We start from the raw sequence: 17,805 nt of genomic DNA on the forward strand, positions 1-17,805 counted from the left end.
AATTCTATCAAATGTCTATCAAATATGACTTGGCTGATTTTAGACTTTTTAGACACTATCAAATTCCTATCAAATATGACTTAATCAAAAATAATTCTATCAAATGTATATCAAATATGACTTTGCTGATTTTAGACTTTAGACACTATCAAATTCCTATCAAATATGACTTAGCTGATTTTAGACTTTTAGACACTATCAAATTCCTATCAAATATGACTGCATGGTGCTCCTAGAAAAGGGGGATCTGCAACCGTCAATACCATGGCAGCTTTCACATTTAAAACGGTCATGACAGTTGGAGTTGCAGGTTTTTTCAAAATTTGGGGGCAAATTTTGTGTTACAGAAAGGAATTTTATTGGCAGCTCGAGGTGTGTGTACCTGGGGTGTGTACTAAACTGTAAGTAGGCCATATACAGTCAACATTTTGATTTAATTTGTAAAATAAGATTGATAAGCTTACCTACTATATCTGATTCATACTAAAAAGTGTTTGCATGATACTACTGCACACATTAATTTGGTACATATACTACATGTACATGATGTACCATACTCACAAGATGCACATTGCACAGTTCATGATCATGAGTTTGCAATTGCAAATTGGAACAGATATCTATATCGCACCATGCGCACACTTGGCATACGTATGCGTATTGCAAGCTTGCTAATGCTTGTGAAAGATGGGCTTGTGAGAGCGCACCACCATTGATTGCGCCATTGAAATACACAGGAAAATACACACGTTTGGATGGCGTTTTGTCACTGCAAAAACATACTATAGATAAAAAAGTTTGGTATCAAATTAAAGCTTATCACGTGTAGAATATTATTCTTTTATATTGGTGACCATCTACTTTTTTTGCTATTTTGCTGTAAAGAAAAAAGGTGCAAATTTAACCTAAAAACACTCAATTTTTGAAACCGGACGTTGTTCAAATTCGTGCCAAAACTTCACCTCTGAAATAAAATATTGAGATTTTTTCTCAGATTCCTTCATGTCTTAAACGGAAGCAAATGAGCTGAAAACGTGCGAATTTTGACAATATCTTTAGTAAATAAAGCCGCATAAACAAGCTCAAATAAGCGGTGGACTATTTTAACCGAATTTCACTGGTACATAAATCGTGGAGTGATTTTCCGGGGGTGTCACTACCATTGTGGCTTGTACACCATCCGCGATAATCGAAAAACACCCTAAACAAGGATTTAGGCCTAACCCTTGGCTAAAACAATACCCTAAACAGGTAACACGCGCTGTTTTCACACCCTAAACAGGGATTTTATTTTTTGCATCAAATTTCATACCCTTAATTTCATTTCCGCGTATTAGCAATTGCAATTTTGCTACCTTTTTTACCCACGAAAAACTGCCCTTTTTAAGCTTCCAAAATGCTTGCTATTTTCATAAGGGTAAATGGGTAATATGATGAGTAACCCCACAACAACATGACTGAATTAAACCTATGGGTTGGCCCGCTTTAGAGGTAAAGCTTGCCAATCCACAGGCCTACTTATTACTCAATTTGTTTATGCTTTGATGCTTTAACACACACATGACTATATTAAGTAACATTTGGTCTGTGGGTTGGTCTGGTTTACCTCTGAAGAGCACATTTATAGCTAATATTAAAGTTGCCAATGCAATGACAATCTGTACGAGCCAAATTAACATTAAAATAATTTACATTAAATTTTAGACTGTGTTGACACATCAGATATAGCCTAGATTAATTCCATAGAAAAGGAAAGGGGAGATTGCCACGTACAATGGCATCGTTAGCCATGGGGAGAAATTTGGGGTATTTGGGTCCTTGCAGACCGTTCGTGGATCGAAACAGCCTGTGTGATAATACGCTTTGGCATTGTTACCTGTACGCAGTGCTGGCGTCGCGCAATAAAGCGTGTCTATATAGCAAGCCTATATCACCCAACTGAAGTTTTGGATGCATTCAAAGCAAAACCCGAATACCCCCAAATCTTTTTCTACAGGGTGTATCAAAATGATTGGTACCGGGCTATGTGACATTTTCAAAAATATATCAGAAATATAAAATTGCTAATTAATATAGTTTTTGTGCGATAAATAGAAAGGGGCATATGTTAACTTATTGATCTAATAATAATGAAGATGATAGGTTGATGCATCTGGGAGCTACAGTCATTTAAACGAAGATCGACGTAATCATGGTTTTACTTACACAACACAAAATGAAAAGGTTCACTGCTTGAACTATTTGTTGCATACATGCTCTTCAATATCTCACCTTAGTCTACATAACAAAAAATTGCTTTACACATGCTTTTAGAAAGATAGTTCCTGAAGTCCCTGCCTTACGACTCTGGCAGTGTGAGGTGAAGCCCTATCTTGAATGAACTTAACACCTGGGATGGATCCATTCTGTAACTGCCCATATCGAATTGTGAAACATTGCAAGTTATAGCATGTTTGCATGGGATATACTCCTTGCGCTTGGAGACTGTCTTCAAAATCTTCTCTGCACTTCTCCATAGCTTCGTGTCAACCAGCGATTCTTTACTATGAATGCATGCTGAAGTGTGGATACTGTGGAATATTTTTACCAGGTCTAACCTAACCTACACTGTCATTCTGCTACACCATCTACTTAATAGCCCGGGCTTAATAGTAATCTCAATACTACAATTTAAATTACCGCCCTGGAAGGTGTTGATACACAACTTATTTCACCCCACCTAAATTATTCAAGTCAATAATATTACTCTCAACCAATAAATATTGATAAGAACATTTATATATATTATGAATGAAGAAATAGGCAAGGAAAAATTAAACATTTCCATGATTTTCAACATATCATTCTCACAAGGTACTTGTAGCTTTGAAAATGGTGCGCTACTGATCCAGCGTTACGATGAAAATTGTAAAAACACCTACTTTCCTTTAGAATCATGTAACTTCTGAACAGAATGTGCTATCTTTATGATCTAAAATTCTTAGAGAAGATCAAACTATTATAATAACAAATATGTAAACAATTTCCCCGAACTGGTACAAAGAATAGTAAAAAATAATCAGTAAAAAATGGAAAGTCGTCGGTACCAATCATTTTGATACACCCTGTATGATACAGGCGAGGCTCGATAGCCAGCTAAAAATTTGATAGACTTTTGATATAGAAGATTGCAAGTGTTTGATAGACTTTTGATAGGGGAGAGGATCGTTATTCAGTGGAGGTGTTTGATAGACTTTTGATAGGTGAGAGGTTTGTCAGCCAGCTAAAAATTTGATAGACTTTTGATATATAGAAGATTGCAAGTGTTTGATAGACTTTTGAGAGGGGAGGGGATAGTAATCCATTGCAGTAATTGATAGTCTTTTGATAGGTGAGAGTTTCGTCAGCAAGCTAAAAATTTGATAGACTTTTGATATAGAAGATTGCAAGTGTTTGATAGACTTTTGATAGGGAGAGGATCGTTATCCAGTGGAGGTGTTTGATAGACTTTTGATAGGTGAGAGTTTCGTCAGCCAGCTAAAAATTTGATAGACTTTTGATATAGAAGATTGCAAGTGTTTGATAGACTTTTGATAGGGGAGAGGATCGTTATCCAGTGGAGGTGTTTGATAGACTTTTGATAGGGGAGAGGTTCGTCAGCCAGCTAAAAATTTGATAGATTTTTGATATATAGAAGATTGCAGGTTTTTGATAGACTTTTGATAGGGAGAGGATCGTTATCCAGTGGAGGTGTTTGATAGACTTTTGATAGGTGAGAGGTTTGTCAGCCAGCTAAACTAAAAATTTGATACACTTTTGATATATAGAAGATTGCAAGTGTTTGATAGACTTTTGATAGGGAGAGGATCGTTATCCAGTAGGTGTTTGATAGACTTTTGATAGGTGAGAGGTTCGTCAGCCAGCTAAAAGTTTGATATACTTTTGATATATAAAAGAGTGGGAGTGTTTGCTGAAAAATTGATAGACATTTGATAGAGATGCATGACAGAAATATATTATATTTGATATGGTTTTGATAGGAGTGTGACAATCCACCTAAACATTTCATAGACTTTTGATAGAGATCAGCTGAAAATCACATGCATCAAGTTATTATATTCTATCAAATTCTATCAAATTTGGACACATTTGATAGAGTTTGATAGATTTATATCAAATTTCTATCAAATTGATGCATGTGATTTTCAGCTTTTGATAGATCCTATCAAATACCTATCAAATGATGTCCCAATTCTGTAGAATTCCGTTTGATAGAGTTTTGATATGTATCAAATCTCTATCAAATTTCGACTAGGGTAAACAACTGTTTGTTTTAAACATTTGTTTGTTTAAAATACTGTAAACAACTATGTACATTTAAACAACTAAAGTTAAACAACCCAGATGTTTAAAAACTGTTGTTTAAAAGATTGTTTAAAATTTTAAACAATTGGATGTTTAAAGTTTAAACTTTGAACAGAAGTTGTTAGAGTGACCGGCGTAAACAGTGTTGTTTAAAAATTTTAAACAGTTGTTTAAAATATTTTTTACTGTGTAATAAAGGGGTAATTACATTTTGGGATGATTGTGTTCAGACAACACGGACATTCAATGAGATGACAAAATCAAACAAGCTGTTCGGAATGGTTTCTTTTTCTGTTTAATATGTACACTCTTTGCTAAATAAATTTGTACATTCATAGTAATAAGTATGTTCATGTGTATTCTTTATCACAAAGATATACTTATATATACATCTCTTGTACACTTGCATTGATTAAAATGAGAAACAGAAAAACCCGGGAGAAAAAGACCGGATTTGCTTGCATTTGTTGCATCAGTCTATGGTTGCATGCAGTAGACGACTTGACTTATTCGATTCCAGAAAATAGCACACCTGGGTAATATTGGAAACATATGTTTACATTTTTCTCTAGGATAGCACCATTTTGAAAGCAAAGTAATCCCAACTGCCGTTGAAATCAAATTTCTGGACAATGGTAATCTACTATTTTTTCTCTTTTGAAAATTGTGTTTTCTGAAATAATTAAAGTTGTTTGTCTCTTTATTTACCTATTTCTGTAATATTTTTTCAATGTTCTTGAACTAGAATTTTTAGTTCTTTAGCACCACTCTTTTTATATTTTTTTGCTACGGTAAAACCTATCAATAAACAGATTGTCAGGACAATTTCAGATAAACTATATACATGTACATGTATATAGCGCGTTATGTGCCGGTTCATGTGCCATCTACAAACTCTTTGTTTTTTAATGAATTGTATGATTCCATAGCAAATCAAATACTCGACCAGTAATAAATATTTAATTATACCCGGCAATTAGACAAAATTGCTAAATTCACATGCGTGTAGAAATTATTGCAGAATTCCACATTTTGATAAGCGTAATTTAGCATTTACAGTGTGTAAATGTTACGACAATAATAATTATTAATAACAATTAAAAAAAACCTGATTCTCCATATGTACCATTTTGTTATAGAGTAATCAGTGAAAAGAAAAGGAATGAAGAGAAATCCCATATTTCTTATAAGAATAGTTGTAATTCAGCATCGAAGTGGTTACGTAATTCTCTTGGTTACCGGATCACGCTACTTTGGTATGCCTTCGAGTGCCATATACTTTATGTGGTGATCATTTCGATCGTGGTTCATTACTCTAGCGCGTGATCCCGTTGACATAGTAACATTACGTAACTTCGATACTGAATACACCAAATTGCGTGACTGGGAAGAAAAGTTTTAGTGCATTGGATTAAAAAGTTGTTGAATTTTGGCTGGGCTCAACTTTAGGAGTGACGGGTATGTGCATGCCAACTGTCATTGTTGTTAAGAAGGGGTTTCATTTTTTTTAATGAAAAATTGAAAAGAAAAAAAGTGTCTCCCATAGGTAGAAACTTTCGGAAAAAAAATCTCGGAGCCAAATTCTCAGTTGTTTTTTTTCATAATAGTTTTGGCTAATTTACAATATTACAATCTACATTTTTTTATGGCATTTTGATGATAAAATTATAAATGGGTGTCATTGGATAGCCGAATCTAAATCTAAAGGGGGGGCATCGGGTAGAACTTTTTGTAAAAAGTATAAAAAAAAAGGGTCTATTAACAGGCACACACCCGTCACTTCCAGTGTTGAGTCGCCTCCCCCGAAATTATGGTATTGTATTGCAAATACTTTCCTCGTTATCGTCCAAGAAATACCATTATTATGTTTGATGAATCCAATTGTGTGACAATAATTATTGGAAATTATCCAAAAAATAATAATAATCAAATTGGATGCTGGACTGGACAATGCAACGTCTCGTCCAATATTTTGAAACTCATAGTTCGACCATTAAATATGAGCTCAATCGATCCAATTTTCTATTAACATTGGCAAATGTGACAGCTATACAATATACAAGCGTTTGTCTTGATATTTACATGATTTAATTAAAATCGGAGATTACAGCAACAGCAAGATTAACCCTAACACCCATACCACAAAATACCACAATGATAACCACCGCGCATGCATGATAATGCATCCCACGTGATGCGATGACGCAATCTGGCCCGACAACACCCCTGTGGCTACCGGCCGGTGATCGTGTGATTGGCATCCGAGGGGTCTAAGGTTTGAATCCGGGGAGGGGGGGGGGGAGTACCAGGTGACTTCTTTGTTCATCTTCTCTCCTTTTTCGTTTCTTCTTTGACTTCCGATAGCAAAAGCTGTTCAGTGTTAGGGTTAAAGTACGGTACCCTAACATAAAAATAATAATGAAAAAAATCGTGTGGCCTTTGGCGGCGGAATAAAAAAATTATCGCCTTCGGCGAAAAAAAAAAATTTTTGCCCCGACCCCAACTTCCTACCACGCTTGAAGTCTAATGGGTCCAAACATAATGGTCAAATATTCAAGGGATTCAATTAAAAGGGCATTTCGTGATCCACAGCCTCATCCCCCCACTTTTCTCAAAAAAATTTTTTATATCACTGGAAACCTCTGGCTACATAATGTTTATGTACAAAATATTTCTTGCAGATTAATTCGTTTAGCAAAGATATCGTGAAATTTGAATTTCATTCTGGTGCACCAGAATGAAATTACAACGCATTGTCTATGGAGCAGTGTAATACACATAATCATGCATAACTCGCGAACGCAAAATCGGAATCAACTGGAATTTTGGGAATAGGTTTTTTTCGTGGATATCTAATGAAAAATGACATAAATAGAGGATGCTAGGATCACGAAATACTCCTTTAAGCTGGTTAGAGATTAATCAATGGATGGAAGAGCACCTCGAGCAACCTCTTCATACGTGTACAATGTATTTATATTACTCTTGTGATTACAATTAGTATATACAACAAACAGGTTTTGTTTTAATTGCAAAAATATACGATATGTTAATATCACAGAAGAGGGAATTATATTTGATACTGGAATAAATTATATTATCGTAAGTCTATCATAATACTACTTAATTCCTCATTTAGAGGCGCTTTCAAAACTCAACTGGCGGTTCAACCACGTTCCCTTGTTTAGAACAATATAGAAACCGGCTCCAACCGGACGGAACTGGCGGGCAACCGGCGGTCGAATTTTGAAGCCGTCCCTTGAAGGATACCATCAAAAGTGTAATTGATTGAAGCTATTTCTTTAGGAACTAAGGAATTGTAAGTACTGAGTGTTCATTTATCTGTAGACCTCTGTAGGTCCTAAGCGATGATCATTAATACACTACTCCAAGAAATTAGAGGAACAAACCTATATTTCATGTTTTCATCAAAGATAAAACTTAAATACATTGAAAAATTGGTTCAACTTCATTGCAGACAAATTCAATTGTTTGCTAGACATAATGACTAATGAAAAAATGTGTTTCTCCAATCAGCTGGTCCTCAGAGTATCGGAGTGTCCAATTGTCAAATTTTGGCATTATTTTGAAAAAAGGTTCTCCAAACTTGAACAGTTTTGAAATCAAAATCTCCACAAATCATTCTTCAATGGTGCCTAGTAATGGGTATGACCTCATCTGGCTGCTATACACTCTTCACAACGTCGAGGCATGCTCTGGATCAGGGTGCGGAGAGAGTCCTGAGGAATGTTCATCCACTCTTCAATCGGAGCATCTCTTAGTGACTGGACATTGTCTGGAACTTGTTGCCGTTGTCTTACCCGTCTACCAAACATGTCCCAAGCATTTGGATTCAGGTCAGGTGACCTTGCAGGCCAGTCCAGAGTCTCAATTCCCTATTGTCCAGGAAGTTCATCACAACACGAGCGATATGTGGACGGGCGTTAATCGCGTTATCCTGCATAAGAATTACATTTTGACCAATTGCACGAGCAGTGGGGACAACAACAGGTCTCAGTATCTCATCTCCGTATCTTACACCCGTCAGTGAGCCTCTGTCTATCACAATAAGGTCCGTACGTCCGTTCAAAAAGATCCCTGCCCAGACCATGACGGACCCACCTCCAAATGATCAACTTCAACAATGTTACAGTTAGCATATCGTTCTCCTTGACGTCTCCATACCCTCACATGCCTATCATTGGTGGAAACAGTGAATCTGCTCTCATTTGTGAACAGTACATGGGTTCAATCACCATCTTGCCAATGTTGGTGATTTCTGGCAAAGTCCAATCTGGCTCTGCGGTGCCGTGGGATCAAAATGGGACCTGTTGCAGGTCTTCTAGCATTCACTCCGTCTTCATGCAGACGACTCCTTACTGTTTCATTGATCATACACAAACCAGCCCCTCTGCGGAAGTCCATATTTATGGATCTTGCTGTACTCTGGCGGTTCCGACGAACAAGCAACTGGATATAACGGTCTTGCCGGGGGGTTGTGATACGTCTGCTGCCTTGGCCTGGTCTTCTGCAATACAGACCATCTTCCAGGCAGCGATGATATGCACGATTAATGACACTGGGGGATACCCCAAGCTGCTCAGCTGCATAACGCTGTGTGTGACCTTCTGCAAGCATCTGGACAACCCTAGCAACCTCAACCTCGGTCAATTCGCCATTGATTAACAACATCCCACATGCTCAGAAGAGTGAGCGGTACCAGTAGAAATTGGATTAACATGTTGGAATGAAGAAATCTGAGAAAAGCTTATGGATTCTGCTCTACACAAAATCAGTGCTTTGAGTGAACACATGGATGTCCAAGGCCGTAAGTCCTTGAAGACATGCATGATTTCACATTTGACTGTCCAGTATTGCTAAGATTACAATAAGCTACACCTGGTATACAAATGACATGTCATTGATGCTTTCTGTTGATGCAATACCCAGTTAAAGTTATTACATAACCTTGTTCCTCTAATTTCTTGGAGTAGGTACAGGTCGCAATGATCCAAGTTTTAGCTAAGTCATGCAAAGTTACCTATCCAGCTCGTCGTACTTACACTTTTACAATTAATTTTAGTTTTGACAAAATGTCGACTCGATTAGAGAGGTCTAATAAATAGAATCACATGCTCAGATAGGCGTTAATCCCGTACTCCAGGCTAGGGGGATGGACGATGCAATCCCCCCACAACTTATTTTTGATACGCAAATACATGTGTTTTTGACCAATTTAATCCCATATGAATGGCAAATGTGTGCGTTTCGCGCGCACATTTCCAGTTAAACGTCATTGACCATCATAGCTTCAAAATGGCAAACTTGGCGCACATTTGTTCCACTTATTCTGGAAGCGAACGACGCTCACTCTACGGATTTTACACTGTCCCCATGTCAAGTCTATTTTAAAAAAATCTGCGCCAATTCAAAATGCGTGATTCGCTACGAAGAGTTTGTTTCCAAAAGGCGCTAAATCCAAAGGCTGCTTTATGTAAAATTCAATTGCAGATATTCCTAAGAGTAGCAGCAACCTTGCCAATCTAATAACATTGGACCACTATAATTGGAAATCTTTAACAAAATAATTACAAATCTCTTTAACCTCCCACGTGCGAAGACAAAAACAATAAATATAAAAGAAAATAATTTTTTTTTGTTCCAAAAGGAGCTAAATCCAATGGCAGCCATTTTAAAACTTTGCATTGGAGAATTTTTAGGGGACAAAATGATTTTGAAAATAGTTAGAAAATAACCTAGAGTTACAAACATATCCATTCCAATAATTTATTAAATGTCATTTAAACTTTAAAAATGTTAAAATATACCATTAAAATGTGACACAAGGCAGCTATTGGATTTAGCGCCTTTTGGAAACAAACTCTTCTTTATTTATTTAATTGTTCAATTTATTATATTTATTATTTTTTTAATTTATTTATTTATTATTTTTTGTAGGCCTTCTTGTCGAGAACTCGCCACCTTCCAAGAGCACCAATTGCGTTGTAACTAAAAACTTCGCTACAGCACTTGTTTCTAAATGTACCAACATAGGCCTAGGCCTATATCTAAGCTTCATACAATTATACTTAATATTATTGAATATAAATACTAACTCTATTGTAGGTTATACCCGCATATCTCAACAAATTTTCAACACTGATATTCTTATTTTCTTTTCTTATTTTTTTTTCTCGGAAAATATAAACATTATTTGATGCCAAAATATACTTACACATTAACAATGTTAATAACACACAGTACATTTTAACACTTTGCATCAAAAGATATATGTGCACACATAAATATTTTTCACACGCCTTAAAGGTAAGGATTAATATAAGATAGACTCAGCATGCTCAGACTACTTATCAGCTTTATAACATGTCAAGATAAATTATAACGCCACAACTTAGCAAAAAAAGTGGATATTGACATGGCATAAATTAACATGCCAAGATGACTTGGTAAAAATGGATGTAGACATTAGACCTATATTAAAAGTAGAATACACATATTCTGTGGTGTCAATTACATGAAGGTTACTGTTGGTCAATGTAACATTAAGGTTACTCTTTCCGTCTTTCGTGCCCTGCGGGGCCCTTATATTGGGTCCCACTTGAAGTGTTTAGTCGTCATATGGGAGTGGCCGCCTTGGGCCTGTGGCGAGTGATATTTTTTGTTGATACTGAAAAGAAAAAAGGTATGTCGACTTGGCATGATAATTTATCTTGCCATGTTGACTTGAATTTTTTGGTAAGTTGTTTTGGCGAGATAATTTATATCGTCATGTTGATATAATGCTGATAACAAGTCGACATGGAAAGATATATAATTATTTTGAGAAGTCGTGGCACTTAAAAGCTTCCGTACTTATGCGTACTACATGTACCTTCTTTTAAATTGATTCAAATATCACAGATGAATTGAAATTGAATATATATAAGACTTGTATCCAATTTATTAAAATTGTTCTATATTCAAAATTGCAACTTAATTTGGATAAAAGATGTAGCCTTAAATATATATTGTTAAATAAAACGATGTTGATGTTGCCACTTCTTGATTTGTATACACTGTGCAGGAATGGGGGTGTGTTCCAGGGGTACTCGGTATGATCCTGTGTCATATACTGGGGTACCCAAAAAGGTGGTTTTGTTACATTTTGATGTGCAGCTTGGATTTCAAAACACTGTCTCTTGAGTATTCCTTCACTTAGAAGATTCAATTAGGTCTTAAATTGAGGCTAATTTATTCTATATTACTCATGTTTTTAACCTGTTTTAAAATAATTTTTAATTATTTTCTTATGACGTTTGGCATGAAATGTGCCAAGGGTGGTTGAGGATTAGGGGGAGGAGGATTAGGGGGAGGGATTCGTATCGTAAATTTGATCTAAAACCCCCATTAAAAAATGTCTAAATGAACTCCCAGACATCTAAACCAAGTATATAAATACAGAAGGTCATTTAAAAGACTAATACTTGCTCGGATTGATTGTAAATATATGGAAAAAAGAGGTGGAGTTAAATCCCACCTACTTTGTGATTGTTTTTGCCCGCACTCTCTCATTTTTTTAACCGATTTCCATAAAAATTTTAAAAAAAGGTGTCAAAACGCTCAGGAGGATGCACCACTTCAAATGAGACGTGTTGGTAAAATGTTTGAAACATTTCATTTTTTACTATGTAACACAAAGGTACCCCAGGCTGTGACACAGGACCGTATATAAATGACCACAACCGTGGGCACAACGCGTCGCAAATATAGGTCTCATTTTTGGCTTCTGCTATAACAAGGGCCCTTTTTCTATACAATTTGGAGATAACAATTTGGTAATTGTTCAAATTTTCTATACAAATACCTCAATTTCACCTAACTGGCGCCCAAATTTTGCAAAATGGTGTTAAATTTGGCCAAAAATGCTAAGCCCATAAAAATGTTTTCGAATTTTCTTTAAAATTGGTATAAAATATGGGTATTCTCGAAGGAAGGCACCTCCCTATCAAACCAAACTTGACTCACGTTACTTGAGTAGCCTGGCTCCCCTTCCTCCGGTGAGTCACCTGGTGTGTGTGTGTGGGGTGTGAAAGAACATTCATAATTTACCATCGTATATGTATGGTGCGTTTCAATGTTCAATGCATAGATCAACCAATTTTTACGAGTTCTGTGGCATACCGAATGGAGTAAAGAATAGCTAAGCATTTAATTATAGAAGGAAATATCAAATACACTTTGATTATAGCGTTTCGTGAAAAGCAAAACGGACTCCATATATAGGCCTATGCTTAACGTGCATACATGCTTTGTAAAGCTCTAAACTGCAATGTTATAGAACCATAATGATCCGCGAGGATCATTGGGTTCGATGGTCGAATTTGCCACGCTATATCTCATCTTTCTTTCTATGGTCAAAGGAGGATAGCAAATTGTGGGCATCGACCGTATCGTTTATACGGTACAGGCTCTGGGTACAGGCTAGAGCTTATCATGTTCCACTAATCTGTTAACACAGGCAAAATAACTAAGCCATTCCATGTCAACTTCAGGGATGTGCACCGCAGCACCTCTTCAATTTTTTTTCTTTTTTTGTGTGGTGGTAGATATTGATGAGAAAGTAAAATCCTGAAAACCAATGTCACCGACATTTTGCCCAAAATTCAGGTATGTTGAAAATATGTTCTTGATGACTTTGCTTTAAAAACATCAGTTAGGTTTGCCTACTCACATGAGTCATTCAGCCACATCAACAAAATGGGTTGGTTTGTTAGTGGTCATCCCCTCATTTTGCTGAAAATCATTTCTAGCATAACTCTATAAGCATAATGAACACATGGAAAAACCAATGTTCATTATGCTTGATGAATATGCTAAATGACTCATGTCAACAAGTAGGCAAACCTAACTGATTTGTTAATGTTAACGATACGCCAAAGCCCCGAGCTCTCAGAAATTTTCTCGAAGGACGTTTTACCAACATAAGCGGGAGTGATAGAGGGGCAAAATGTCTGACATTGGTTTTCAGGGGGTCAAATGTACAAAAATGTAAAATTGGAGTTTTGCATGGGCAATATCTCAGCTAAAAAGTATTCTATAATAGGCTCAATATGGGATAAGAGTAATGTCCTACCAAAGGGCTCTGCCTTGCAAAAAATGGACAAACAATTATTTTTACTTTTGGAGTTCTGACTCCCCCCTCTCCCCGAAGTTGGTCCTGGATGGACGAAGTTATATTTTGAGGGCCCTATATCTTTCAAAGTAAAAGAGTTAAAGGTTTCTGATGCCACATTTGAATTCTACACAAAAAAGTACCACATGATACATACTTTTTAAAGTTGTAGGGGGTTCCCTTTATACATTTATGGACTTCCAAAATCGTCTTTAGCATTAAGACACATTTTTACGCTGACCCCCCCTAAATTTCAAATTGATGCCACGGGAAAATGAAATGGAGTATGAACCTCAAATTTTCAGGATTTTACTCTCTCATCAATATTTACCACCACACAGAAAAAGAAAAAAATTGAAGAGGTGCAGCGGTGCACATCCCTGGAGTTGACATGGAATGGCAGTTCTGGATTTTAGAAATAGGCTAAGCCTCCACCACGAATATTATTCTTTGGATCCATGTGTCTTCATTTTCGGCAGAGCCTTAACAGTAAAGTTCACTCTCTCAATGATGTTCTTAGATTTCTTGCCCACTTCACTTCCTTACAATACCTGGAAAAACAGAAAATAAATAAACAAATAAAATAAACACCTAAACAAGTAAATCAATAAATAAATGCATTATACATCAATAACATGTGCAAACTTATGGGGGAAGCTGCTTTTTATAAGTCTATAGAGAGAATGGCCATTCATTCAGTTTTAGGCGTGTAGAATAAAAGTAGTCTTTTCCATAAAATTTTCACCTTACGTGTCCCAAACGCATCAGTATATCCCTATCTTGTCTGGGACGTCAGGGGCGTAGCAAGAGAGGGGACAGGGGACGAAGTCCATGGGCCCTAAGGGTTCAGGGGCCGCAAGCAAAAGGGAAAATAAAATAAGCGCTGATTAAAGAGATGCTAAAAGGCCGGGCCGAATTTACGTGGACCAGCCCAAAATTTGGAGGCCCCAAACTCGCCGTGGGAGGAAGGCTGCACTGGTTTTGTGGGTTACAAATTGGTTGCCTTCTATAAAATCGACAATGGTGGCAGAAGCATTGCAAATTAGAGGAGATAAGCATTTTTTGTTCCAATTTTACTAGGGACATTTCTTGCTGAAATAAATTTTTTATTTCAGACCATTTTAGCCAAAATTGAAGGTGACATTTGCTATGTGAAGGGCTAGATTATTGATATGCTTGCCAAGCGCCCAAAAATTTTGCACGGTGTTGCGGGGCTAAAATCGGAGGAACATGCACAGGGCAATTTTGGGGGCCCCTGTGGCCCAATGGTAAATCCGGCCCTGCTAAAAGGGCCCAGCGCTGTTTCTTGTCCATGGGCATCCGAGGCTCTTGCTACGCCCCTATGGGACGTATCGTTAAATCCAAGAGCCATATATTAACTTACCACCAAACTGTTGAGCTTGTTGAAGCCATTGATATTTGGACAAATCAAGTGAGTTTATTCTATCCATGAAACTGGTCTCTTCTTCACTAGATGATCCAGAACCTTCTTCCGATGATTCACTCATGGGTGATAAAGGAATCCCGAAAGGAATGATTGCCTCTGCAATAATGGAGAAAACAATAATTCATTTTTATTACCCTAAGTACAATATAAGGCGAAGGCAAAAAACCTCCCTGTAATAATTCTCACGTTAAAAATCTAAATCACTTTTTTAAAATCATAAGATAGAGGTAAATTTTAACCTGAACAATCATTTTTGACCAGATTAGGTAGGGGCTGTGCAATAATTAGTCCAGCGGGGTAAAATTTCCAAACGGTGTGCCACAAATCGCATTTTTTTTTGGCACATGCAAAATTTTGAAGCGTTTCCGCACTGTTTTCCTAAGCCTTTCCTTATTTAATTAAAAAGCGCTACCCTTAGGCTCCGATCACATAGAAGTATCACGGTATACGGTATTAAGCTACAATCGCTCATTCGATCAGGCTGAGTTCATATAGGAGTATACTATGTGAGCGCAGCCTGATCGAATGAGCGTATTTCAGATATAGCTGAATAGCGAGTAGGCCTATTATAGGTCAGTTTACCAATTTTCTTCGTTTAATCAAATGCTTGTAACTTTACTTCTTGAGGTCACAGACAGTGTCATAATGTGCAGAATTAGAATTAAAATGAATTTACCCACATATGGTTTAGTTTTAAAATTACGACGGTATACGCTGCACTAAAATCGAACACGCACGATTCCCTATACTATACTATACTATACTATACTATGTATACTATACGCAGGTATACGGCATTTTCGAATAGTGCCCTCTTATGTGATCCGGTACTATGAAATTACCTTGCTCGATTTAAGCTATACGCGTGCACCTGCAAAACGTGCACCGTATACCCGAATAGTATACTTAGTCTGTGATCGTAGCCTTATGTGACCCGGCACATCGTCATCATCCCTATCCTCGTGTCAAAAATTGCCGTGATAGTACAGCGACTCCTCTCGTTTTTCAACAGCTACGCATAGCGATTTTGTTCGAGATAGGCCGAGCGACTCAGGCTAAGCATACCATGACTATCATATGAGTGTGCATATGAGTTACACACAGAGTTTCTATATTCTACACATGATTACGATTTGTGCATGCTCTAGTACCCCATATGATGTTTCTATTACAAGAAAATCGATTTGTTTTCAGGTAAAACCAGGGTTTTGTTTCCAGTACACTCACTCGAAAAGCAGTACACTAATTAGCGGGCCTTACAGCTTGCTGTGGATATCTTTTAACGGCATTTTTTATGTAAAGATTTTGAAATCCGATGTAAAAATCGTGATATATTTAATTTTGAGAATTACAATTCTACTTTATAGGTATAAAGGAACACGTTTAGCCCAGTAAGTTAAGTTCCAGGTGCAAGCCCTATAACACAATGCATATGTAAACTTTCTTTATCTGTGTCAATAATAGAATATTGATTTCAACGGAGTATTGAGCTGTATGGAAAAAATATTTATAATACAGGGTGTTGACACTGTGCCCGGTACTATGAAATTGCTTTTGCTCGATTTAAGCTATCTGCGTGCACCTGCAAAACGCGTGCACCGTATACCGAATAGTATAATACTTCTATGTGATTGCCACTGATCGCGCAGCCTTAAGCGCTCCACAGACTCCGAGTATTACACGTACAATATTGTATGCAACATATCTACGTTATTTAATCTATTGCCATTCTATTTCCAGTAATGTTTAAGTTCTAACGAATGTTTGATGACGAAAAATCGATAATATGTTACATATAATATCTAGCAGAAATATATTATCGATTTTACGTCATCAAACATTCGTTAGAACTTAAACATTACTGGAAATAGAATTGCAATAGATTAAATAACGTAGATATGTTGCATACAATATTTTACGTACAATAAAAAGTCTGAATACTGCTTTAGGTAGACAATAATTATGATTATCGACCTGATGATTGACAAAAGTAGACAATTGGGCTATTCCAGTTGAAATCCATACAACCCCCATGGAAGACGTACTAGAAACCTTAATTTCCCACACAGGGGGTGAAAATTGCAAATGAATTTCCATTCAGGTAACCCCATCTGAAATTCACACTCCCTGTGTGGGAGATTACGGTTTCTAGTATGTCTTCCCAGGAAAGTTGAATGGTCTTCCATAGGGAGTGTATGGATTTCAACTGGAATAGCCCAATTGTCTACTTTTGAATGGGGCTTCAACTTTGTCAATACTGCCGTTTTCTTCGTTTTTGCCAAATTTTCTTCTTTTTCTTCTTCAGTTTTGTAAACTTGGCTTTAGTGTAAGGCGAGGAACTACCACTCGCCTACATTTTTCTAACGCTTGCTCTGATTGGTTCTCGTTATGATATAAGAGTGTATGAATCGAAAGTCGATATACCTTTCTGATACGTTTGCTGTTGACCTTGAAATACTCCGTTTTCTCCAATCTTTCCTTCCATTTGTTCCAATGCGGCAAGTTCTTGTCCAAGTTCACCGTCGTCAGTTTTGTATGTCTCTACAAACTGTTCTGCTTTCCCTATTGGCTTCCCCTCACTGTTGACGATGTCAAAGTCTTGTTTGTATCCCTTTGCATTGGGTAAATCAAAGAATTGTTGTGGTTCCGTCCAGTCTGAGTAAGCTGAATCCACTTGTTGTTCCTCAAGTCCGTACAGGATTTTGATCATGGCACCTAACATGAACATGACAGAGATTAACATTAATGGTTTGCAAAATGGAATATGTCATGGAATCAAACGATGAATATCATCATCATTGTGCAAAAGCATACGCGTTACACGTCAAAATGAAATATTATG

General features: G+C 36.9%; 1 protein-coding gene across 2 annotated transcripts in view; it reads right to left on the minus strand.

The window, feature by feature from the left end:
* Window positions 1-13,762: 13,762 nt before the first annotated feature.
* The window catches only part of LOC140146294 (uncharacterized), a 70,021-nt gene continuing 65,978 nt past the window's right edge, over window positions 13,763-17,805 (minus strand). For both annotated transcript variants that reach the window (XM_072168102.1, XM_072168093.1), the window contains exons 10-12: window positions 17,388-17,678; window positions 14,901-15,059; window positions 13,763-14,067 (exon numbers count right to left, since the gene is read on the minus strand). In XM_072168102.1, the coding sequence (XP_072024203.1) occupies window positions 14,051-14,067; window positions 14,901-15,059; window positions 17,388-17,678 (467 nt within the window). In that variant the 3' untranslated portion in view covers window positions 13,763-14,050. The remainder of the gene's footprint in view (window positions 14,068-14,900; window positions 15,060-17,387; window positions 17,679-17,805) is intronic.

The sequence above is a fragment of the Amphiura filiformis genome, chromosome 1 (genome assembly GCF_039555335.1).
Source record: "Amphiura filiformis chromosome 1, Afil_fr2py, whole genome shotgun sequence".
NCBI lineage: Eukaryota > Metazoa > Echinodermata > Ophiuroidea > Amphilepidida > Amphiuridae > Amphiura > Amphiura filiformis.